Genomic DNA, 24,071 nt, shown 5'->3' on the forward strand with positions numbered 1-24,071 from the left:
ATAGTGTATTTATTTACTTCCATGCAATTTTATCACGTGTAGGGCTATTAGCCCTTAACAAATTTTTTTTCACTATTGATTTTCAGTTATTCAGTTTTGTCTCCAGATATGTCTGATCATTTCTTATGGACTATCAAACCTCGTGTGGCAAAAATACGTGAGTTTGGATGATGCTATCTTCCTCCAGAGAGATTTACTAGCTGGAAAGGAAGAAACGCCCCTTGGAGACCTCTGACCATGAATGTTCAATGAGAGTCTGCACACATCAGAGCCCTGTGCTTTCCCACATCGGCGTTCTGATGTGCACGCGCTGGCGGGAAGCAGGTAGACAGCGGGATTTAACCACCATTGGATGGTGCCAGCTGAGTGGGACAGAGGGAAAGAGGGTGTTGTAAGTAAACCAGTGGAAGAGAGGATAAGCAAAGCAAATCTGCCCGTAGCTTCATTTTGCTCAGTGCTCAGTAATGAAAAGCAATGTTTTAAAACAAATCTGGATTCGTTCTGGAGTAGAATGCAGATAGCACAGGAGTTTTTCGGATTACTCAGTGGACTTCAAACATGGTTTTCCTGTTTGAAGTGCTGCTTCCAGCTATACCCCTTGCTTCATGGGGGTGAATTCCTCTTATTGGAAGTTTGGGAAACTTTGGAAAGCCTGAGAAGGCTGTTCTGCTGGTGTGACTTCCTGTAAAACCAGACTGGCCCCCTGGCATTCCCCAGGGACCATCTGAAGGCAAGGTCTAACTAGGAGCAGTGACAATATTGATGGGGCAGGAGGGCAGAGGCTGTGCCCCTGAGGTGGTCTGCACGGAGAAGGCTGGGGACCAGGTCAAGACCTCTCAGGGATGGGTTGAGCCCTGGAGGGGTGGGTGGGGGTAGCAGACCCTGACGCTGAGAGTCAGTCTAGTCTCTGACACGAGTCACAGGAGTCCAGGTAGACCATGAGGAGGGGACAGGTTGAAATACAACAGGGCTCCTCCCACTCCATCACCCCATCTCCCCAGGACCCCAAGGGATGCTCTGGGGACCCAGGCAAGTAATTCAGGCAGATTGGGTCTCAGGAAACAAGTCAGGAACCTGGGATCCCGTAACTGGGGCACGAGGTGGGGATGAGGTGTTAGGAACGAGGCCAAAGCCCAGTTATCAGAACTGGGACGCTTTCCATGTGGGACCCGTGTTCTTTACATCCTTCCTACAGAAATCCTGGAAACAGGGGTGTGTCTGTCCCTGGGACCTGGCAGAGCCTGTCAGGTTAAGGGGGCACGGGTGGGGTTGGTGAGGCTTTGGCATAGTGAGGTGGCACCCCCTCTGCCTTTACCTTCTGCCCTGCTCCAAGTAGTAGCCACTTCATTCCTGCCCAGCACCCCCAGGGTAGCCCCACCTTTGCAGGAAGAGCCTCAGAGTAAACATCACGTTTATTTTGGACATTCAAATTTACAAAAACAAAAAGTAATAAAAACCATGACATAGCACACACACACGCGCGCGCACACACATACACACACATGTTGCATCTCATGTCACTTTATGTACAAAATCAGGCGGGGCGGGGGAGGCGGGTTGCCAGTAGGATGCACTAATTTCACAGTGTCTGACAGCTCGACATGCTCATTCACTGCTCAGCCTGGGCCCACATGAGCCCCTTCCCCACCCAGCAGGGTCAGGGGCCAGGGGGAGGGGTTTGGAGTGGCAGGCAGTTGGGGCAAAGACGGTGAAGAGAATGATTCCATCTTTTGTGGCGGGGGGTGGGGGGGAGGGGGGTGTCCCTTCCCCAGTTTGCTCAGAGCAAGGATGCTGGGAAACATATAAGGAGGGGACCCATTTGAGGGGGGGCTAGGACCACTGCATCATGGAGCGAGCACTGAATGCAGGGTCAGAAAGCTGGGTTCAGGTCTCCCAGTATTCCGGCTGGGTAACCCCGAAGACTGCTCACCCTCCCTGGGCCCTGGCATCTTCATCTGTATAAAGAGGGCTTCGGAGCCCTTCCTGTCCACACCTGTGGTCCCAGGTCTTGCACAGATGTGGCAAGGTGATCGGCCTCTTGGGATGTTGGTTAGGGGTGCCATGTGCCACAAGGTGGGAAAGTCTGGCAGATAAGAGCTGTGAAGCACCTGGCACGGGGCTGGGCCCACAGCAAGGGTCTGGGACGGGTCAGGGCTAGGCCCAAAGCAGGGGTCTGAGAAGTGTCAGCTCTCCCCCTTTGCAGCCTGGGACTCTTGGGAGACACCCAGCTTCTTCTCCCTTTTCAGCTCTCGTAGAAACTCCAGCCAGTGAGAGAAGGGGTGAGTTGTGAGCACCCCACACAGGGACGTGCTCCCTGAAGGGGCTGAGAACCCTCCCTTGGCCTTACCCAAGGGGACCCTGGCCCAGGGGCCAGTCCCTCCCTCACTTCTGTGTTCCTCTGGGTCGGGGTGAGCAGGCCCAGGAGCAGTAGAGAGCCAAAGCCCACTACACAGGCAGTGGTGGCGCCTGTCCCCTCAGGCTGAAGGGTGGGCCCTGGGTTTAAACCCTAAACCCACCGGCTTTAAACTCTGGGTTCCATCACTTGTGGGCTGATTGACATGGGCAGGTTACTTAACCTCTCTGGGCCTCCATTTCTCTACTTGTACAATGGGACTAAGAACAGTCCTACTTAGAACTGTTGTGAGGTTAAATGAGTTGATCCCTGTGAGGTGCCCAGCATGGCAAGTTTACAAGGGTGTAACAGACATGGTTCCAGCCTCATTTTCAGCTGGGAGTAGCTTGAGGACACAGCTGAGCACCTCTGCTCCTCCCCATCTTTTTGGCTATGCCTGGGAGTAGCTGAAGGTCAAAGCTGGAGTCCAAACAACAGGCATTCAGCAAAGAAGGATAATCAGTAGACAGAGGAGTGGGGACTTGGGACATTCATCATTCTGGAATAGGGACCTAGGCCACTCACCGATGGCCCAGACTCAGAGCTTACATGGCAACATCTCTAGTTTTGTTCCTGCTCCCTCTGGAGGGCTGACCAGGGTGATTCAGCACAGGCCAGAAGTCTCACAATCACCATGACAAAGCATAAAGGACTTGGGATGGTGTTTCTGGGTGGGCTCGAGTGACCAAACAAGTTCTATCACCTCCTTCCTAAGATTCTTTCTTTCCCCCCAAGGCCTCCACAAAAGCTGCTCCCTCAAAGACAATAACAGAAACCCAATAAAGCCCAGTGTTCCTGAAATCGAAGTTCCAAATTTCGCTGTCACCCCAGCAACAGTGTATGTCATTATGAGATGCTTGACCCAGCACTGGGGCTGATGTCATTGGCTGTTACCAGGGCAACTAGATCTCAGCAGGTTCTGGCTAAAGCACGCAATCCCTCCTTCTAGGGGGAGTTGGGCTGGAAGTGCTGAATGGTCAATTTGCCCTCTTGAAACGGAAATGAGGATCTGGGGCCTGGAAGCAACAAGTCTTGGAAAAGCCTCCATGGCCCTGCGCCCCACAGTCTGTAGCTCAGGCATCATGCCTCAGGCTAAGTGGGTGTGGGGAGCAGAGACAGGGAACCAAAGGAACAAAAAGCCACCAGTGCCCATCTGATTGAAGTAGCCAACAGATGTCCGGACACACGATAGGTGACTGGCGAGGGACCCCAGTGTTCTCAGCTCTCCATTCCTGTCAGAGTGCCCAGAGATCACACCTCTCCCACCCTATCTTCCAGGGATCAGGGGTCGGAATGCCAAGATGTCTGTATGTTTCATACAGGAAAGTGGTTCAGTGTTGGAAAGCGTTGTTGGAATGTTGGAAAGTATTCAGACCCCTCAAATGTCCATCCTCTTAGGTTTAGGCTGGACTCAAAAGAGGGGCAAGAAGTATGGTGTAGGGGAAAGAGCACTGGGTTCTAGTCCTGGCTTGGCTCCATTGAGCTGTGTGATCCTGTGCAAGTCACTTGCCTTCTCTGAGCTCCTCCTCATATGAGCAACAAGAGGTCAGACTGGGTGGCTTTTCTCAGCTCTGATATTCTTCCAATGTCTCGGGGGAGCCAGTGGGGACTCAAGGGTAGGGCCCAGGTAAGCCACCAGCCCTTTGAAACACTCAGATGGGCAAGGGTGCCAGGCTGGGGGTGATCCAGAAGAGTTGACCTTAACAATCTGTGTATGAGGTTGGTCTGCTTTGACCCTTGCCCTTGCCTCTCTGGAACCAGTTACTGACCCTGACCCATGCCTAGTCAGATCCCATCTGCTGCCCAGTCCCAAGGCCTGCCCCTGCTATGCCCCTTGACGCCTAGGTAGGTTCTCAGGCTTGTCCCACCCTATCCACCTGGAATCATAGACCTAGACCATCCCACTTTTGATCTGGAGAGCTCTCAGAAATGACCAAAGCTTGCAAATGAGGACGGTCAGCCAGGGGAGAGTAGGGACTGACAGCAGACTATACAGCAGGCTGGCAGCAGAGGAGACCAGGAACCAGGGGCTCCTTCTTCTCATCCAGAGCTCTGCACACCGCTCCACGCTTCTCCCTGCCCTCTCTGCTTCTTTCCTTCCCCAAAGGCTGCAGGGCCATGCCGAGTGGGTCAATATTGTGGCTCTGCCAGAGCCTGGGTCTCCTGGGACACATGCCTCTGTCTCATGCTGTGCCCTCTGTCCCACGCTGTCCCCAGCCTGGGCTGAAGTGGTCCAGGCCCTGTTCTGGTCACAGAAGGGACAAGGTGACCAAGCCAGTGGATGCAGCCATGGGTGGGCCTCCTGAGATCTTGGTCCCCAACCCTCCAGGCTGGAGCTGGGAAGAGAATGTCCTGGAAATTGAGGTGAGGCTGGGCCAGGCATGGAACCAACATTCAAAGCAACCATTCAGCACAAAGAAACAAGGAAAGAGAAGGAAGAAAGGGTGCAGGTGGGGGCTGGGGTTGTGGGGGGAGAAGCTTCATCAAGATTCCCCTGCCCATGACTGGCAGCTGATGGAAAGATGGAAAGGGATGAGTCTGAGTCTCCTGTGTGGTTCTGCCATTCCCTCTCAGCTGGGGGACAGCTCTACAGCCTGCGAATACGCTGAAGAGGAAGGGGGCACGCCTGCCTGCCACTGAGACAGTGGGCCCTTTGCCTATACACAGCCCCATGGATGGTGCTGTGAGATCAGTGGAATCAGCTGTGGTTGATGGGTAAGGGGACATGGGGTAAGAGATGGCTCCACTCTAACGCCAGCGGTGGGGCAAGAGCCGTGGGCGCACCCCCTGCCAGGCCCTGGACTCACCCCAGGCTTGACCTCTTGACTCGAGCTGCTTGTCCCCATTCAAGTGGGATCCGGGGACAGCCATCAAGGGCAGGGCGTTCTGGAGGTGTGGGTACAGGTTGGGGAAACGGGATGCGTGGCCAGGAGTGGGGCAAAAATGGAGACCAGTGTGTGTGTGTGGGTAGACTAAGGAGGGAATGCGCTCCCGCCCCGGAAGGTCCCCGAATTGGCAGGCAAGGGAGGGTTCCCTGGACGAGGTGGCCCTCATGCCTTGGCCCTGCCCTTGCAGACATCAAAGGCGGCCTTCGTTGCACCCCCAAAGGCCTCCACTAGCTTGTCCTCCCATGGGAGGATGTTGCCCAGCAGTGGCCCCGTACAGTTGGCAATGCCCAGGACCTGGGCTGGTGTCAGGGCGTGGTCCCAGAGGTTAAACTGGGCAATGTCACCCACGAAGGCCTGGGTGGCATCAAACCGGCCGCCTAGGGTATCCTGGACCAAAAGAGCAGAAAGAAACAGGAAAGACATGGAGTGAGGGAGCAGAAAAGATAAGCAGGTGCTCAGAAAGTCAAAACTCTGACCCCGCTGAAGCCCCGCCCCCTCCAGGTTCTAGCCCCACCCCAAGGTCCTAGCCCCGCCCCAACACCCTAGCCCCGCCCCAAGGTTCTAGCCGCTTGGGCCGGTCTCCCTTAGTCTGCCCATCTGCAGAATGGCTGGGTCAGACTGAGCACTCACTTCTGTGCTCTCAAGGACCCTCCTCCTACCCCTCCTGAGGCGCCCTGAGTGGGTGGGATATCTTGCTGCATCCCACCCTGACCCTTACCTGCTCCTGGCCCAGGATAAGTATCCCATGAGGCTTGATGGGGTGCCAGGCGGCCAGGTTCTCACCAGAGCCCCGCATCTCCCCATCCTGGTAGGCAGACCACAGGCCATCCCTGGTGGTCCAGGCGATGCAGATGTGGTGCCAGCCATTGTCCTTCAGGCTCAGGGGCAGCTGGGCCACCTGGAAACAGGTCCCCCAGCCCCGGGTCAGAGGTGCCACAAGCCCCAAGGCTGGAGCAGTGGAATGGGGGATGGGGAGACCAGTGCCCCTCCTTCCAGGGGCTGACCCAAGGTCTGACCCTCCCTGTCCTCCCCGCCCAGTGTCTTTCCAGCCACTCTTTCCTCTTTCCCTACAATGTAGCAATATCATCAGGCACTTCACTCAGATCATAAGGGACTACTCAGTGTTGTTTTTCGGTTGTTTCTAGGTAGTTTATTCACTCTCTGACAGGCCTGTAAGGTCACGCAGGGTGGGAGTTGTATCTCACAAGCCTCCCTTCCCTGAATATTTCACATAGTGCCTGGCACACAGCTGGGCTCAAGAAGTGCTAGGAATGATGGAACAAGCCTTGTACTCAGAGACCGAGCACAGACAACCACAACCCCCTGTGGGACCCTGGGGAGGTTGCTCTTTCCTCCCTGGGCCTCAGTCTCCTCATCCATAAAGTCAGGGGCTTAGGCAAAGGATGGCAAATATGCAGCCACCTCTGCCTCCTACTCCACCCAAGGCAGACATGGCTAATCAATCATGAGCCTAGACTCACCCTCGGAATCTTTCTCATTACAGTGCTCTTGGAAGGCACTGCTGATTGATTGGAGTTGGCCTGTGAGATGAAAGGTACTTGCTGCTTGTGGATTTGGGTCTCCCGAAGGGCTCTTTCATCTCCTAGGTTCTCTGAGATCACAATTTATTACAATATTCTCTGAGGCCTACTTGATGCCAGGCCTTGTTCTGGACACCGGGGGATATGGATCTGGTCCTAAAATGAGCTGAGTCTGCACAGGAGGGGAGGACTTCAGGGACAATATCACAAGACAGAGTGACATAGGGGCCATGTGGGAGACATAGAAGCCATGAAGGCCCAGAGGCAGAGAGGAATGTGGGAACAGAAGATGTGAAATCTGAACACATCTGGAAATTCCACTGTAAGGCAAACCAAGGTGTAGGGGCGGGGGTCGGTTTGCACAGCAGGGGCAAAGGATTAGAGGCTGGAATAAAATGAGAACTGTGAGTAGCTTGTGAGGCTGGTACTCAAAAGGCACCAGAATGTCAAGAAACTGGACTGCCTTGTGCCCTGTCCAGGGTGCTGAACTCCTTCTATTATACTAGAACTGACTGGGCAGAGCCAAGGCTGGCAGCCAAGGGGGGTTATGAAGGGGAACTGGGTAGGATGATCTAGATGTCATCCAGCTACCCTCTGATGGACTTAGAGGGTAAGTGTGTACTGGGTCACAAGGGAAATTCACTGTCCCCTGGGCCTATCTCTTTCTTCCTCCTCCAGGACACCCATGAAAGGCACCTCTCAGCAGCTCTGTGTGGCTGTGGGCTGGTCACAAGTGGGTGCAGTATATGTTCTCTGCATTTCCCAGGGCATTTCAAAAGACCAGCATGCCATCAAGACCCAAAGCAATATGTCAGGCTGGGGAAGATATCTGCAGGGAATGGCGTGATAAGATGCTCACCTTGCTTCCCCCTTAATCACCATGTCCCTGCTACATCACTCCCCCTGTCTCCCCAGCCTGTCCTGCCCTGTCCACTCCTGGGAGAGTGGTGACGGGGTGGGAGTCCTGGATATGGGGAAGATCGGTGACTCAAGGGCAGAACAGTGGAGCCCAAGACCCCCAAATCACATCATCACCCCTTCACCAGCTTTGTGGCCAGGGTGCATTATTTGCCTTCACTGAACCTCAGCTTCTCCATCTGCAAAATGGAGATAGTAGGGTGTCTACTTCCTGGGGCTGTTGGGTCAGGGGTGATAATATGGGTAAAGTACTAGCACAGGACATGGAATAATAAAAATGGGGGCACATTTATTAAAGTTTGTTAAGTGCCAGGTTCTGTCTGCTGAAAGCCCTTTACATGTATTTAAGCCATTTAATTCTCACCACACCATGTAGAGTTGAAGTTATTATTATTCCTGTTTTACAGATGAGGAAACTGAGGCACAGGGAGGGTAAGTGACTAGTCGAAGGTCACACAGTGGGTTAGCAGCAGAACTAGGATTCAAATCCAGCATTCAGGCCAGAGCTTGATCTTGGCACCAGCCTACTCACCACGTGAGGGGAGGGGCATAGGGCTGACTGCCAGGGGGAGGGGGACAAGGAATCCACTAGCTCTTCTGCCCTCGCTCCCCTCCTCCCTCCCCAGAGAGGTCCTGGGGTCTCATTTGCTTCTCTGTTTGTTCAGGAGAATGAGCAGGGCTCTGGGGGCCCTGTAGGTGCCCTGCTGTAGGAAGCACCTCCAGGTCTGCTCCCACAGCCAGGTTGCTGGGGAAGTCTCTTAATCTCTGTGATCCTCACATGCTCCTCTGTAAATGGTACACCACCACTGACAGCCTCTCTTGGACAGGAGCTCTTATCCTATCGGCCCCAGGTCTGGCTTATCTTGAATTCCCAGAACCCAGCCTGGCATGGGTTCATCCATCTTGGAGGCATTTCATGCGTGCTGATTTTGCTGAGCAGGAGAATGGAAAGGCCCCGCCCATCTGGGACCAGCGCAGTGCAAATGCTCCTGGAAGGGTCCCCCCCCGCTTCACCCCCATCCCTCCGCTCTGCCCAGCCCCCGCTCACCTTGTCATTGATCAGCAGCTCCATGGGTTCATGGCCTGCCTCCAGCAGCACAATCTCGTTGGCCTGCCCGGGCACCGAGTAGGAGAAGGGGGTGCCCTGGCCAGTGCCGCCAGACCTGGAGCGCAGCCACATGCAGACGGTGAAGGCATAGAGCTCGGGCAGTGCCTTCCGCACGCGGGCGTACATGTAGTTGTTGCGGATGGGAATGCTGATCTTGAAGGCATCTGGGGGACTGTAGGCTGAGGACCCTGAGCGGGGGGAGCAAGGTGAACACAGTCGGGGTCAGCGGACACGGATGGGGGCGGTGGGCAGGGCACATTCCAGAATGAGGGCTACTAGCCCCCTGGTAACCTCAACTTGTCTATAAGCCTCAAGGGTGGTCCTCACCAAGTTTAAAAGATGAAAGCTCCCTGAAAGGTCATGAGTCCTAAATTCCTATTTTTCAGATGAAGAAAATGAGGCCTGGGGAGAGGAAGTGAACTTTCAAGGTCACAGAGCAAGCCGGTGACAACTGTGGACTGAGGAGCCAGGTTTCCTCATGCTCACACCTGTACAATGTCCAACATGTCATGATTTTATAACCCTTGTGGTGCCAGGCCCAGGTGTTAAACAAATTACAAAATACTGATGGCAAAGGTACTCATGTGGGGGGTGGTTAAGTGCATGGACTTTAGAGTCAGACCTGATTTAAGGTCTAGATTCACCACTTACTGGCTGTGTGACCTTGGGCAAGTCACTTGGCCTCTCTGAGGCTTATTTTCCTTATTATTTATTTATAAATATTTTTATACTCTTATTTATAAATATAATTATAATAAAATTATAAATATATAAATTTATAAATATTATTTATTTATTTATAGCCTTACTTATTATTAGGGGATAATAAACAGAACCACCCCTGTATGGTCTGTGAAGATTAAACCAGTTGACGTATCAAGTACTTAGCCCACTCCCAGAATATAGTGAGTGAAAATGTGCCAGAAAATGCTAACTGGTAATGGTAAGAAAACACCCCAATCATTCTCTCTGTTTCACAGCCTCTTCCCCACCAACCTTTCTAGCTTTAACCTCTGGAAAATGTTGTCTGAGTGAATCTGCCACCCGGAGGACCATCCGAGGACCAAAGATGCCCTCGCCCACCATGCCCTCTGTGGGGCCCAGGACCCACCATGCTCCAGTTCAGCTACACGGTCCTGCAGGGCGTCCAGCTCCTTCTCCACCTCCTGCCGCTGTTGCTGGCTGCTGTGACCTAGGGCCACGCGTTCCTTCTCCAGCGCCAGCACCTTGGCCAGCAACTGCCCCTCCAGCTCGTCCATCTTAGAGTGCAGGGCAGTGGGCACCACGGGTGCAGGGGCTGGGGCGGCTGAGAAGTTCACTCGGGCTGGAAGTTCCTGCTGCTCATGGACAGAGAAAGGGACGTTCGAAGTCAGTCAGAGGGAGGATGGAAAGAGACAAAGTCCCAGAGATGCCCACTACCCTTGCTGAGGGACCCCCGCTGAGCCTCAGCTTCCCCACACGTATAATGGGATGGCAGTGCCTGCTTCAGGCAGTGAATGTGCCCTGGGTGTGCAGCAGCAGGCTGTCTCCAGGGCTGGTGTGTGATGGAGCGACAGAAGGCTGGCTCCTGTCCTTGGGACATCTCAGCCCATGGGGGTCAGCAGTGGAGAGCTGCAAAAGCCCCCCAGAAGGTCCAATGTGCAGTTGGGGTTGAAAGCCACTGCCGAGCCCTTCATCACTGGAAGGCCGCACCCTGATGGGTCCTTGAAGAGGTGGGCTATCCTGATCATCACTTACTCACATGCCAAACTTTTCCAAGATGGTGCAAGACTCTGTGTGGGTGCCAGGCAGACACAGGGGCACGAACCAGGGGGCTTCTGGAATAGGGCTCCAGTGCTGCTGTGATGGGTGGTTAAGATCACAGACTCCAGAGGCAGGCAGCCCAGGGCTCAAATCCAGCTCGAGAACCAACCTGCTGTGCGGCCTGAGGCAAATGCCTCCACCTCTCTGAACCCTCGCTTCCTCTCAGGCAGTATGGTACAACTGTAACTATTTAGAAGGGTTGTGGGGGTGATCAGGTGGTGAATGCCCGTGAACAGAGCCTGTTTGCTCTGCTCTCTAGAGCAGGGTGTTCGAGGGTGGTCTCAGACCACCCAGGATGAGGACAAAATGTCTTAGAGTCCTCCTTTGGTCCGTCTTAAGACCCCCGCGGGAAGGAGAATTGGGACAGAAGCCAGGGGGTCTTTCCTTTCCCCTCCCCTGCTGGAGGAAACCCCTTCTGGGGTGGAGGAAGGCAGCTGAGGCCACAAGTCCTGATGCTGGGAGGGGACAGTCTCTGGTAGACACGTCAGGGGAAGATGAGTAGGAAATGAATAATTCCTTGAGCTTCTAGGAGCCAAATTAGACCAGCTCAGTCCGCTCTCCCCTCCTCCATGCTCCCTACTGACAGCCCAGTGCTTCCTCACTGTCCAGGGGTTCTGCTGGTTCCCACCTCACCTGCCCTGGGCCCCGACCACAGGCTTAGCCCCAGACCTGAGCTCATTGAATTCTCATGATTCCTTCCCCAAGCAGATATTCACTAAGCGCCTACTGTGGGCCAAACAGAAAACCAGGAGCACAGCCAAGCATTCTCTGAGCACCCTGTGCCTACAGGGATGGCCCCAGAGCTCAGGGGCAAGCACAAGAGACCCCTCTCAGCTTCACTGGCCCAGCCCTGACCTTGTCAGTCATTTGTTGTGTGACACTGGGCAAGTCCCTTAACCTCTCTGAGCTCTTTTTTTTTTTTTTTTCCTAGCTCTGTGATGAGAGGATAAATGTGTCCCCTGCTTCAAAGTGCTGGGGGTGGGGAGGGCAGTGCAAGCAAAGTGTCACTGCCACACTCAGCACCAGAGAGAAGGAAGCTGCCACCACAGACAGTGACGGACCACACACTTGGCTCTGCCACTCCGCCCCGAGATTGGGGGCAGGTGGGTTAATCTCTCTGGGGTCATTTTTCCTCCTCTATAAAGTGGGGACTTGGAATGTTGGACTTGCAGGCCTGTGGTCAGGATTAAAAGACGGCGCATAGTGGGAGCTCCAGCTTGACCCAGTGTGGCCACCTGTATCCCCTACAATGTCCCACGTGGGAGGGCACAGCCATCCACCTATGCAGATGCCTGCTTGGCCCACCAGGTGGGGAGCCCAGGTGAGGGGGGCGGGGCATGGATGGATGAACTGCTCAGTACACATGGCCCCACCCTATTACACGAATCTTCAGTCTCCACTATCTGGAGGGCTCCTTGGAATTCCCCAGGTGCCCACGAATCCTGACTCTGGTGCTGACTAAACACAAAGCCTCAGTTTCCCCTTCTGTGAAATAGGGACAACTGGACCCACTCTGCCCATCCGCAAGACAGATGTCAGGATGAAACAGTGGAAGTAACAGATCCTTGTGGACTGTAAAAGCATAATGCATGGGACTTCCCTGGCAGTCCAGTGGTTTAAGACCCCATGCTTCCACTTCAGGGGCCCTGGGTTCAATACCTGGTCAGGGAATGAAGAGGCTGCACACTGTGCAGCGTGGCCAAAGAAGAAAAAACAATGCAAACTGTGAGGCTTGAATACATCAGCTGACGGGGAGCTTGCTACCTCCAGAATCTTTCCTTGACCACAGACAGCTCATGGGGTGACAGGGCCAGCCAGCCACTGCATCTGAGGCAGTGGGACTTCTGGGAAACCTTAGGCTGAGGCAATTAGCTCATGAAGTGCCATCTACATCAGCACTGGAAGGGCCGGGGCCAGGTCTCCTGGAATAGGCTCCCTTCTAGCCTCACTGTCCCTCCATCCACTAGGCCTACCTGGGCATGAGGGGCACACCTCTGAGGGAGGACCCCCTCGGCACTTTCCAAGTATTTATTCATGAATCCTCACAGCCACTTGTTTTGTTTGGCACTCTCAGTGTTCCCATTTCACAGATGGGGAAACCGAGGCAGAAGTCCTTTTGAGGAGCTGAGCAAAGCTGACCCCTCTGGAACCAAAGCCTTCTCTCTCTCCCGCAAAGTGTCCTCCTTCTTCAGAGGGAGAAAGACCTGCCAGGAAGGAACAGGACGCCAAGTGCTATTTACACAGACGCCATTGCGAGGAGACACGGCACAGGCCGAGGGAGATGGGCACACAAGCTGTTCTTTTGTCAGAGCCGCCAGCTCTGCCGCCAGCAGGAAGGCCAGGGAGGAGGTGGGCTCACCGGATCCCGTGTGGCCCCCTCCCCACCCTGATGTCTGCCTCAGAAGAACATGACTCCCCCCACTTACCCATCTGTTGTGGGCACAGGCTGTGACGCGTGGGCTCTGGGCCTGATGCCAAGTAGGCCCCCAGCCCAAGATGGTGGGGAGACGATGCCATCACCCCACGCGGGTCCTTATGGGGGCTCGGAACCCACACTTGTCGTGCTGGGAGTCCGGGGTGGGGTTTGGTGGAAGTACGTGGGGCCTGGAGCCAGAGCCCAGGGTTCCGGTCCAACTCAGCTAACGTGCTGGGCTCATTAGCACTCTGTAACAAGATGCTAACGGAGGCAGCTGTCCTCACTGCCGTGCACCGCGTGCCAAGTCCTGCACTCCGGAAGTACCGTGCAAACATTCCACAAGCCCTCTCAACTATCTGGGGAATTGAGGGCTGCTTTTCAGATGAGAGAGCAGAGGCTAGAGAGGTGACGTCATCTGCCTGAGGTCACACACTGCCAAGTGGCAGAGCCAGGACCTCAGTTCAGTCCCTTCTGACTCCAGAACATCTTCTTCTTCGGTCCTGCCCTGACAGTCTGGGTCTCAGTTTGTCGGTCTGCCAAATGGGTACAGTGCCGGCTGTCCTGCCTGCCTTGAGGGCCAGCAGAAGAGGTTTCAGTGGCCGTGAGAAGGCTGGGACGATCTGGCAGGTGGTGTCAGATCCTGGTGTGGGGCAGCTTTGCAGAGGGGTTTGGATGGAGGGACCTGCCTAAGTGGGGGAGCTATGGTGCTAGGAGGGTGTGGGGAAGACCCTGCCATCTTGACCCCAGGTGGGGTCTGCTCCTTTCCTATGAGCGGCAGAGGGAAGGTGCTGGTTTTCAAGGTCAAAGCTCCACCCTCTGCACAGTTCCCCTCCGCGCAGACAGCACAGGGCCCAGCTCCAGGGGCAGTAGGGCAGAGAGCAGGCTTGGTGGCTGTGGTGTGGGTCAGGCCACCTATCTCCCATATGGGCTCATCCCCTAAGTCCTGTGTGAGTCTGCCCCAGCTCACGCCCAGGCTCCATCAGCCCAGTGATGTTGTTATGGAAAGCCTCCCTGCCTCAGTTTCCTCATCAGCAAAAAGGGTACAAAAATAATAGCTCATAGAACAGAAGTGAGAAATGTTAACAGATATAATGCCCTTAGAGTTGGCAAATGACAGGCTATGTGTCAGCTATTATGATTATTACTAACACTCCTTAAACATCTCTTAAAGGAGCCCATCCTCCTCCATCTTCAACCATAGATGTTTTTGTTTAATCATTATATTGAGGGAAAAAGCAAGTTACAGAAGAACAGTTGGATATCATTCATACAAAGGTACAAAGATTCGAAGCTAGATCATGTATTTATAAAAGCATAAAGAAATGCATGGAGTGCTAAATACAAATTCAGGACAGTGGTGACCCTCTCTTGGGGCTGGGACAGGGGAGACCCTCAGGGGCATCAGCCGGTTGCAACTGTCCTGGGTCTTTTCTTGTTTTAAAAAGTTGTTTTGGCTGTGCTGTGTATGGTGTGGTTTGTACCTTAATTCCCCGACCAGGGATTGAACCCACACCCCTTGCCTTGGAAGGCAGATTCTCAACCACTGGACTGCCAAAGAAGTCCCCATAATTTTCTTTTAAAAAATGGGGGAAAGATCCAAAAGCAGAGTCTTGAGGGTACAATTTTAACCACAGCCTCACTCGGCTCCTTTGTCCTCTCCCCAACCCCAGCCCAGGCCACTGTCCCCAGGCTCCTACTCTGGCCTTTCTCTACACAGCAGCCAGAGAGGCAGGCAGCTCAATGCAAATCCACCCACGCTGCTCACACCCCTCAGCAGCCCTCCTCTCCCACCGTCAATACCCCGCCCCTCTCCTCTCAGCCCTTACTACACACCCCTAGAGGCTACCCTTCATTCCACCTGAAAGGCCCAGCTGTCCCCACCTCCCTCTCACCCCTGGGCCTCCGCACACACTGTTCCTTCTGCCAAGAACACTCTTCCCGCCCCCATGCCACCTCCTCTGGCCAGTGCCTCCTCACCCTCACCAGATGGCAGCTTCCCTGACACCTCAGCCAAGATACTCCAAAGGGAGAGGGAACGAGGGTGTCTCTGGAGGGACTGCTCCTGTCACCATGTGCTGTGGCAACACGATGCACAGGTACCAGCATGACTCTTAGGTCAGACAAGGCTTGAGTCATTCCCAGGCTCCCCACTTACTAGATCTGTGACCCTGGGCAAGCTATTCAACTCCTCTGACCCTCAGTTTCCTCAACTGTAAAATGGGAATAATAATATCTACATCTTAGGATATATAGACAAAAATGACAAACTATGTAAAGCCTGGTATATAAAAGTGGCTGACAGAGTCATAACCATTATTATTACACCCTATTGTTGAGAGGTGGGAGAGCATGAAAGTGAAGAAAGCGCTAGTCGTTTAGTCGTGTCCGACTCCGTGCGAGCACATGGACTGAGGCTGGCCGGGCTCCTCGGTCCACGGGATTCTCCAGGCAAGAATACTGGAGCGGGTTGCCACTTCCTTCTCCAAGGGGTCTTCCCAACCCAGGGATCGGACCCGAGTCTCCCACACTGCAGGCAGATTCTCTCTCCTCTGAGCCAGCAAGGAGAGCATAGCGAGTAGTGACTGAGTGTGATGTGGGCCAGGGAGCCAGACTGCTTAGGACTGAAATTCCAGCCGAGTGACCTGGCCGAGGTTCTTAACCTCTCTGAGCCTCGGTTTCCTCGTCTGTGAAATGGGGAGAGTAACAATCCCCTGGTCCTTGTGGGACTAAACTCTAAGGCTCTCAGGCTGGCAGAGAGGGCGTGGTGAGTTGAGGGAAGGTCTTTCAGAGGGGGCGTCCTGCTCCCCACTTCTTCCCCAGGAGCCCGCCTGGCAGGCTTCTCTGTCTCCAACTCACCCCGGCAGGGGAGGGGCAGGAGAGCAGGTGGCAGAGGCCAGACCGATCTCTGTCCAGGTCCCCACTGCCACTTTGCAGTTGGAATGGAAAACAGACAAGTGGACCTCTGTACACTGAGGGTGCCAAGTCACAGCAGCTGGCATGCGGGAGGGGAAGTCGGGAGAAGGGGGAGCGGCTCCGTGAGGGTCTGTCCATACACCTTCCTGGGCTCTGAGGCCTCAGAGCAAGCTACTAGACATGCCAACCCGAGGCCCCTTTCCTCTCCCTTCACATACTCCCCATCAAGCGGCCACAAAATCCCTTCCTGGCCCTGCCTGCCCACATACCTTCTGGGCCTGGGGCTAAAATCTGCAGCAGAGACTGAGGACCCCACCCTCAGCCCATTTTCATAGAAAATCCTGGCTGTCATCTTGGCTCAGCATTCAACATGCTGTGTGCCCTTGGGCAAGTCATGCAGCCTCTCTGAGCCTCAGCTTCCCCTGGAGTCAAATGCAGGGTGGGCAGGGGCACCTAAGAGCTTCCACTTCGCGTTGGCTGCCTCAATCCCTGTCTCAAGTTCTGTGGGGATCAAGTGTCTGACTGTCCTGAGGAAACCCAATGGCCTTGTCACTCGGGGGGTGGGGTGCACCAGCCCCTGACCTCGGTCCATCTCCCACAGGCAAGGGCTTCACAAAATGGCCAGTAAACATAAGAAAAGGTGCTCAACATCATGAGTCACCAGAGAAATACAAATTGAAACCACGATGAGTCCACTACACACCCACCAGAATGGGGAGTGTCTTTAAAATGACCACAGCAAGGTTGGCAAGTTTCACAGCAGGTGGGCGTGCGAATGCTTAGATGCCACTTTGGAAAAGCGTTTGGCAGAGGCTCCTAGTGCTAAATATATGCCCCTCCTGGAACCCAAGCATCCCACTCCTGGGGATACATCCAGGAGAAATGAGGACTTTTAGCCAACCAGGGATATCACAAGGACATTCACAGCAGCTTGATTTGTAATAATCCCAAGCCAGAAGCAACCCAAATGTCCTTCCATCGGAGAATGGGTAAGTAAGGTGTTTCCACACACTGGAACACTACACAGCAGTGTAAAGTAAACCACTAACACACAGACACCACGACTGAAGGTCAGCGTGCAATGAGGACACCAGACGTGAAGGGGTGCAGCTTGTCTGAGTCTATCTGAGGGAAGTTCAAACAGAGAAAACTGAGCTACAGCGATGAAAGCTGGAATAGTGGTACCTCTGGGGAAGCCTGGACTTTGGGGTCACAAAGGAGCCTTCTAGGGTGGAAATGTCCTGACTCTTATTTGGATGGTGCTTCCATGGGTGCATTCATACATATATTTTCATGCAGCTGTTCATGATACAGGATGCTTGGGGCTGGTGCACTGGGATGAACCAGAGGGATGGGATGGGGAGGGAGATGGTAGGTGGGGTTCAAGATGGGGAACATATGTACACCCGGGGCAGATTCATGTCAATGTATGGCAAAACCAATACAATAATGTAAAGTAATTAGCCTCCAATTAAAATAAATTTTTTTTAAAAAAGGGAAAAAAAAAAGATCTGCGTCTTTTTCACAGACATAGAGAACTGACTTGTGGACACTGTGGGGGAAGGAGAGGGTGGGATGAACTGAGACAGTAGCTTGGAAATATATACACTACCATGTGTAAAATGGACAGTCAGTGGGGATTTACTTGTTACTCAGGGAGCTGCGGAGAAGGCAATGGCAAGCCTCTCCAGTACTATTGCCTAGAAAATCCCATGAATGGAGGAGCCTGGTGGGCTGCAGTCCGTGGGGTCGCGAAGGGTTGGACACGACTGAGCGACTTCACTTTCACTTTTCACTTTCACACATTGGAGAAGGAAATGGCAACCCACTCCAGTGTTCTTGCCTGGAGAATCCCAGGGACAGGGGAGCCTGGTGGGCTTCTGTCTATAGGGTCACACAGAGTCAGACACGACTGAAGTGACTTAGCAGCAGCAGGGAGCTGAAACTGGTGCTCTATGACAACCTAGAGGGGTGGGACGGGGTGGGAGGTGGGAGGGAGGTTCAAGAAGAAGGGGACATATGTATACTCATGGCTAATTCATGGTGATATATGACAGAGACCAACAGAATATGGTAAAACAATTATCCTCCAGTTAAAAATAAATACATTAAAAACGATTTGTGTCTTTTTAAAGTATGATATGTGAGCTCTTAAATATCTTGAATGTAAGATACACCTTAAAAAAAAGGGTCACACGTAAGCCCCTCCCTGTCTTCTGCCCAAGTGGCTCCTGCCAGGCTTGGAACAGGCAGGAGGGGTCTCCTTTCCCAGGGGGAGTCCTGCCAGGGAGGAGAGGCCTCCAGGGCACAGATGACAATTCCTAATTTGGAAACATCTGCCCAAGAATTCAGAATCTGGAGCCCAGAGGGCCTGAACCACACCCAGACCCTCCTTCTACCCATTTTACAGATGAGAAGACTGAGGCCCAGAGAGAGAAAGCGATTAAAGTCACAGGCAAGAAGAACTCAACTTTATCGCATACAGTCTTCCCGTTTCAGAGAATATTTAGAGCTGTTCAGAGAATATTTAGGTGGTTAGGGAGCATCTACCCACTGTATCATTTTATGGAGGGGAAACAGAAGCTGGGGGTAGGGAGGGCAGGTGGTGATTTAGCTGGCTCTGGTTTCTCCAGAGTCTATGAGCCTCCATTTCTTTATCTGTAAGATGGGAATGTGTACAGGCTGCTTCATAGGGCTGAAGACTGAATAAGCTAATATGCACTAAGTGCCTAATACATGTTCAGTTCAGTTCAGTTGCTCAGTCGTGTCCGACTCTTTGTTACTTGTTACTTATTGCTTTCAGCCTCCTGATTATCTTGCCAGCCAGCAGGACAAACCTTTGAGGACTGGTCCTCATCACTCTTGCTCTGTGATTCAGAAATGGTCCAGGCTACTACACAAGAGGCATTTCCCTCACCTGTCTTCCTCATTCTCTCGCAGGAAGTTGAGGCCTGATCCCTCAGATGGACCTAGAGTTAATGATGAAGAACAAGGGCTCTGGAGCCAGACGCTGACAGAGGCAAACCCAGGCTCCAATGCTGTGTCCCCTTGTGCCAGTTTTTTAACCTCTCTGAACCTTGGTTTCTTCATTTGTTAAAGGCAGATAGAATCGTACCTCCCTCATGGAAATTGTATCAGGATTAAATGAGATAATGCACAGCACCTGACACAAGGTAAGTCCTCAGTAAATGTGAGCTATAATTGTTATAATAGTCCAGGAACCTCTGTGACTATCATCAGGGTGTTCCTTTTCATCACTTCCACCCCAAGATGAGGAGAGGCCACTAGCTTGCCACAGAGGATTAAGAATGTGGTTTATGTCAAAGAATTGCTGCTGCTGCTGCTAAGTCGCTACAGTTGTGGCCGACTCTGTGCGACCCCATAGATGGCAGCCCACGAGGCTCCACCATCCCTGGGATTCTCCAGGCAAGAACACTGGAGTGGGTTGCCATTTCCTTCTCCAATGTGTGAAAGTGAAAAGTGAAAGTGAAGTTGCTCAGTCTTGTCCGACTAGTAGCAACCCCACAGACTGTAGCCCACCAGGCTCCTCTGTCCACGGGATTTTCTAGGCAACAGTACTGGAGTGGCTTGCCATTGCCTTCTCCAAAAGAATTGTTACTTAACTCAATTTAGAAATTTCGTTTTACACATAAATTAGTGCAAAAACAGAACACTGCAACATGCATACATGGCTGGTTGCCACATAAATGGTCCTTTTGGAAAGTGGTTTTTGGCCACAGCCATAAAAGTCAATATCATCTGACCCAGTAATACCACTCCTGGGAATTCAGCCTAAAGAAAGAACTCAATAGACTTAAAAAGAAAAAAACAAAAAACTACGATCTGCATGAAATCGATGCTGCAATGAGCATCCAGAAAAAAAAATAATTAGAAACAACCTACATCTCCAGCAACAGGAGACAGCCAAAGGATTGATGGATGGAGGAGGCTGAGATGGATCCAGGATCTTATAGCTATCATTAAAATGGTAATTACCAGCAGCCCCAGCAACTTGGGAACAATGTCCACATTCTAATAAAGGACCAAAATGGGGAGGGCTTCAAAAATGAATAAAATGGTGGAACTAAATGTAATTCCCCCCCTCAAATCTTTTGACATTTTTTCAATTAACAACAATAAATATAAAAACAAGACAAACGATTTCTCCTAAGCCCTCAAATGTGACTCCAACTTGAGATCTGCAGGGAGAAGGTGGGCCAGAGAGACCTTTCCTCCCTTTAGTAGTCAGTCCAGTGGGGTGGGGAAGGGGGTGATGCAGAGAGGTGGGGAGGGGCAGGGGTGTGCTGAGATGTGCAGGAGTGGGGACAGGAAAGGGACAGAGTGTAATCAGGTAGGACCTCTGGGAGGAGGTGTCCTCAGCGCAGACTTAAATGATGAGTATAGATAAGCTGGGGGTAATCTAGGCAGAAGAAGGAGGAGCTGGGAAACACGTTGGAAATGAAATGGCAGCCTGGGAGCAGGCTGGAGTCTGCTATCACAGGGTAGCCCAATGGTGGGCTTAAGGAAGATCCCTGGGGTGGCCTGGAGGAGGATGGATGGAGGGGTGTGCCTGATCAGGTGGGAGACCAGCAAGGGGGCTGCTGCAAGCATCCACAGAGAAATGAGGCTGAGGAGGAGGAGGAGGGAGAGAAAGGAGCCAAGCATGGCTTCTCAGGGTACACCTGAGAAGCAGGTTGGCAGAGGTCCTGAGTTCAGGTTGGGGCATGATGAAGGTAGGGGGCTGGTGGGATGCCCAGGGGGAGGTGCTCAAGAAGCAATTGGATCTATTGATCTGAAGTTTGGGGAGAAGCCTGGGCTGGGGATGAAGTTGGTTTGGGGGCACTAAACCAATGGTGGAATGGTTTTGGAAGCTTCAGGGTGTGGTTGAGTTCTGCCAGGAGAGCAAGAGAAGGGCCAGGAGGGATGTACTTGTTAAAGGAGGAGGACCCAAGAGGGGACAGAGAAGCAGGGAGGGAGGAGGGGCAGGCGATAGGCACCGAGATGCCCAGGGCATGGAGATTTGTAGGAGGGAATGATCTATGGGGTCAGATGTCAGAGAGGGGACCAGCAAGAGAAGGACTGAAATGTTCCTGTTCAATTTATCAACTCAACACCATGAGTATTTCCAGCGAATCAAGGTGGGAGAGAGACTAGTGGTGATAAAGTAGACCCTGAAGGGCATCCTTTTGAGGTTTTTGGATGAGAAGGGAAGAGGGAAGCTAGTCAGTTGCTGAAAGGTGCATGAGCTGAGACCAGTAGCCTGATCCCGAGCCCGTTGGGCTCCAAGTCCCAGCCACTGTCAAACGCCCCAAACAGACTGGCTCTGGCTGCTGTCAGGCTCAGCAGACAGTCCTGGTGGGCAGGCAGCCCCTCCATGTCCCCTGCACTCAGAAAGCAGGAGTGTGTATAGGGAAGCAGGACTTCTTCCACCCAGGAGGCTGACCTGGTGCTGAATCCCAGCCACTAGGATCCCCCCAACCTCAGCGGGCTAACTGGAGGGGAACCCACCCTGCCAAATGCACAGATGCTGGGGGAACAGGTCCAGGGCAAGCCCAGCCCTGCCAGCCACAGACGTGGGAGGAACCACGGGAGCCATCTGGGTGTGGGGGCAGGGGCTAGGGCAGGCCAGAGGAAATTGAAGAACAGATTTTTTTTTACATTAATAAACTCTATTTCCTAAATGGAGGATTTGTTCTCATTTTAAATTTCGGCTACTTAAAAAAATTAGTAACATTAGAACTTAATGATAAAAACAGCAGTCACTCAAATTGAGACCTCTATGAGAGGTCTGTTAGAGGAGGTCTTCTCTGTGAGGAGGTCTCTGAACCCCAGGTTTGGCGTTGGCTGTGCTCTGACACCCTGCAGGGTGGGTGCAGACACCAACACAGACTTTCTGGAGGGCCACTGGGCCATGGGTAAGGCCAGGCTTCCACACCAGCATCTCCTCTGCTGCTCTGCCGGGGATTTAACTGAGAGAGCCATGGAGAGGGAAGAGTCCCTGCTTTTCTTTTCTTCCAGCCACTCTCCCCGCTTCACCAGCTGCACTCGATTTAGGGGGAGGTAATAAAGGGGGCAGCTGGTGCTTGGGCCTCATTCTGCCCCCTCCTTCCATGGATCCTGTTCTGCTGTGAACCCCCTTCCCTGCAGTCTGGGAGTCATGGGTGCTGGGAGTGGTCAGGGTCTCCTGGACGTCTGTCCTGGCTAATTTGTCCGGCTCCCCATCCATGTGGTTCCAAATAGGTTCTCAGAGGGAGGCAGGGGTCTGGCAGCTTCAAAGGAGAAATGGCTGGTCCAGGATCACAGGGCAGCCAAGGGTGGACTGCCCCTATTGGGCCCCTCATGTCTGACTCCAAGCCTAAGGCAGGAACATCTGAAAAAGGTGACTGGAGGGGGAGAAACCCAGATGGGACCTATTCTCCACTCAGCTCCCAACCCCCAATATTTTTTTTAAAATATTACATGTTTTATTATCCTGTCCCCAGAAGGGAGGTTTATCCAGAAACCGGGGGAAAAAAAAAATCAAGAATGAACTCAAAAAAAATAAGGGTGGGGAAGGTAGGGAAGGGAGAGCAAAACCACCCACTAACAGGCAGCTAGGCCAGCAGCGCACACTCCACCTCAGGAGGGTCCCCAGAGACCCAAGCCCGACGGCAGACATCAGAGAGATGTCTGGGTTTCCAGGCATCTTGGCAGGTCTAAAGCCATCTGAGTTTCTGCTGTCCATGTCCATGGTCCGAGCCCACCTAGGGGCCTTAGGGGTGCAGAAGATGAGAAGCATCCGGGTTTGGTTTATGAGACACTGTTCCCTGCCATTCTGCAGGAGAGGACGACCCCGAGTCCCTCACACAGCCCTCCTATCTCTTGACCACAGGGGACTGAGTGTGTGGCTGGTGCTGCTTTGGGGATGTCTGAAAGAAGGAAATGAAATAGACATTTAAAGAGGTCCTGTACGTGCCGAACATTTTCACGTATCTACATTTTAATCAATCCACACTACAAGTGGGCACCGTTATACCCATTTTACAGACTCAGAAACTGAGGCTTACAGAGGCGCCCGGAGGAAAAAGGATCGGAAGCGAGCTTCTCCCGCGTGCTCCCTGAACCGCAGTCATGGTGCGTTTCCGGCCTGTGTGCCCTCCCTGACTCCTCCCTTCTCCCCTGGGAGGAAGGTCCAACCATCCACTTTGCACAGACGGAAACCCAAGACTCAGAGACTCGAGGGCGGCGCCCCCCGCCCCCGGGTCCCTGAGCCGGCGGTGGCCGCGGGACCCCGGGATGCCCCCGCCTCCCGCGAGCGGCCCCTCCCACCCGCGACCGGGTCCCAGACGGCGCGCGGCGCGGCGCTCACCTCGATGCGGTCGATGCGGTCCCGGAGGGCGCGCACCGCATCCTCTAGCTCGAGGATGAGCGCGGGCGAGTCCCAGGGGCCGTCGGCCATGGTGTCGCGGCGGGGCCCGGCTTCCTGGAGGCCGCGCGGCAGGCCGCTCTCGCAGCGGCCCAGCTTGCCGGTGAGCTCGCGGATGGTGTCCTGGTCGGCGCGGATGCGCGCCTCCTGCTGCAGCGCCGTCTGGCGCAGCTGCTCCGCCGTGCTCTGCAGCAGCAGCAACTCCTCGCGCTCGCCCGGCGCCGCGTCCCCCGGCTCGGCCCCCGACGGGCAGGCGGCCGCCAGCGGCGTGCACAGGAAACGGCTGAAGAGGGGCACGGGCGGCAGCGGGTGCGCGCTGGCCGCCGGCGCCCCGGGCAGCGCGGGGGGCCGGGCCGAGCCGCCCGCGCCGTGCAGCGCGCTCAGGCTGCGCTGCGGGCCCGGGGACGCGGCGGCGGCCGAGGCGTTGTCGGCGCCGCCGGGCAGCGCCCGTGCGGGGCTGGCCGCCAGGGGCACGCTGGCGATGATGCAGATGACGGCACCGAGGAACGCCAGCATGCCCGCGGCCAGCAGCACGGCCAGGAACTTCAGCGTGAGGCGGGCGGCGGGGGCGCCCGAGGCCCCCCGGCAGGCGCGGCGGCGGGGTCGGGGCGCGGGGCCCGGGCGCAGGAGGAGCCGGAGCGGGAGCCGGAGCTGTGGCCGCGGCCGCTGCTGCCGCCGTTCTGAGTC

At 54.0% G+C, this 24,071-nt stretch overlaps 1 protein-coding gene across 1 annotated transcript; it reads right to left on the reverse strand.

The window, feature by feature from the left end:
- Nucleotides 1–1,393: 1,393 nt before the first annotated feature.
- On the reverse strand, nt 1,394–24,071 carry NPTXR (neuronal pentraxin receptor). The gene is made up of 5 exons (XM_055394874.2): nt 23,328–24,071; nt 9,959–10,184; nt 8,788–9,035; nt 5,999–6,178; nt 1,394–5,667 (listed from the first exon to the last, which is right to left on the reverse strand). Exons 1-5 carry the CDS (start codon nt 23,898–23,900, stop codon nt 5,443–5,445), a joined length of 1,452 nt encoding a protein of 483 aa, XP_055250849.2. The 5' UTR covers nt 23,901–24,071; the 3' UTR covers nt 1,394–5,442.

This window comes from Moschus berezovskii, chromosome 6 (assembly GCF_049115385.1).
Source record: "Moschus berezovskii isolate FMDL1 chromosome 6, NW_MosBer_1.0, whole genome shotgun sequence".
NCBI classification, from domain to species: Eukaryota; Metazoa; Chordata; class Mammalia; order Artiodactyla; family Moschidae; genus Moschus; species Moschus berezovskii.

Bases quoted from the DNA above. Each gene is read 5' to 3' on its own strand.
- NPTXR (XM_055394874.2), bottom strand. From the start codon at position 23,900: ATGCTGGCGTTCCTCGGTGCCGTCATCTGCATCATCGCCAGCGTGCCC. The intron at 9,036-9,958 runs GTGGGTCCTGGG...CCCCCCGCTCAG, and splicing joins TGTAGCTGAACTGGAGCATG to GGTCCTCAGCCTACAGTCCC. The intron at 5,668-5,998 runs GTAAGGGTCAGG...CTTTTGGTCCAG, and splicing joins TTATCCTGGGCCAGGAGCAG to GATACCCTAGGCGGCCGGTT.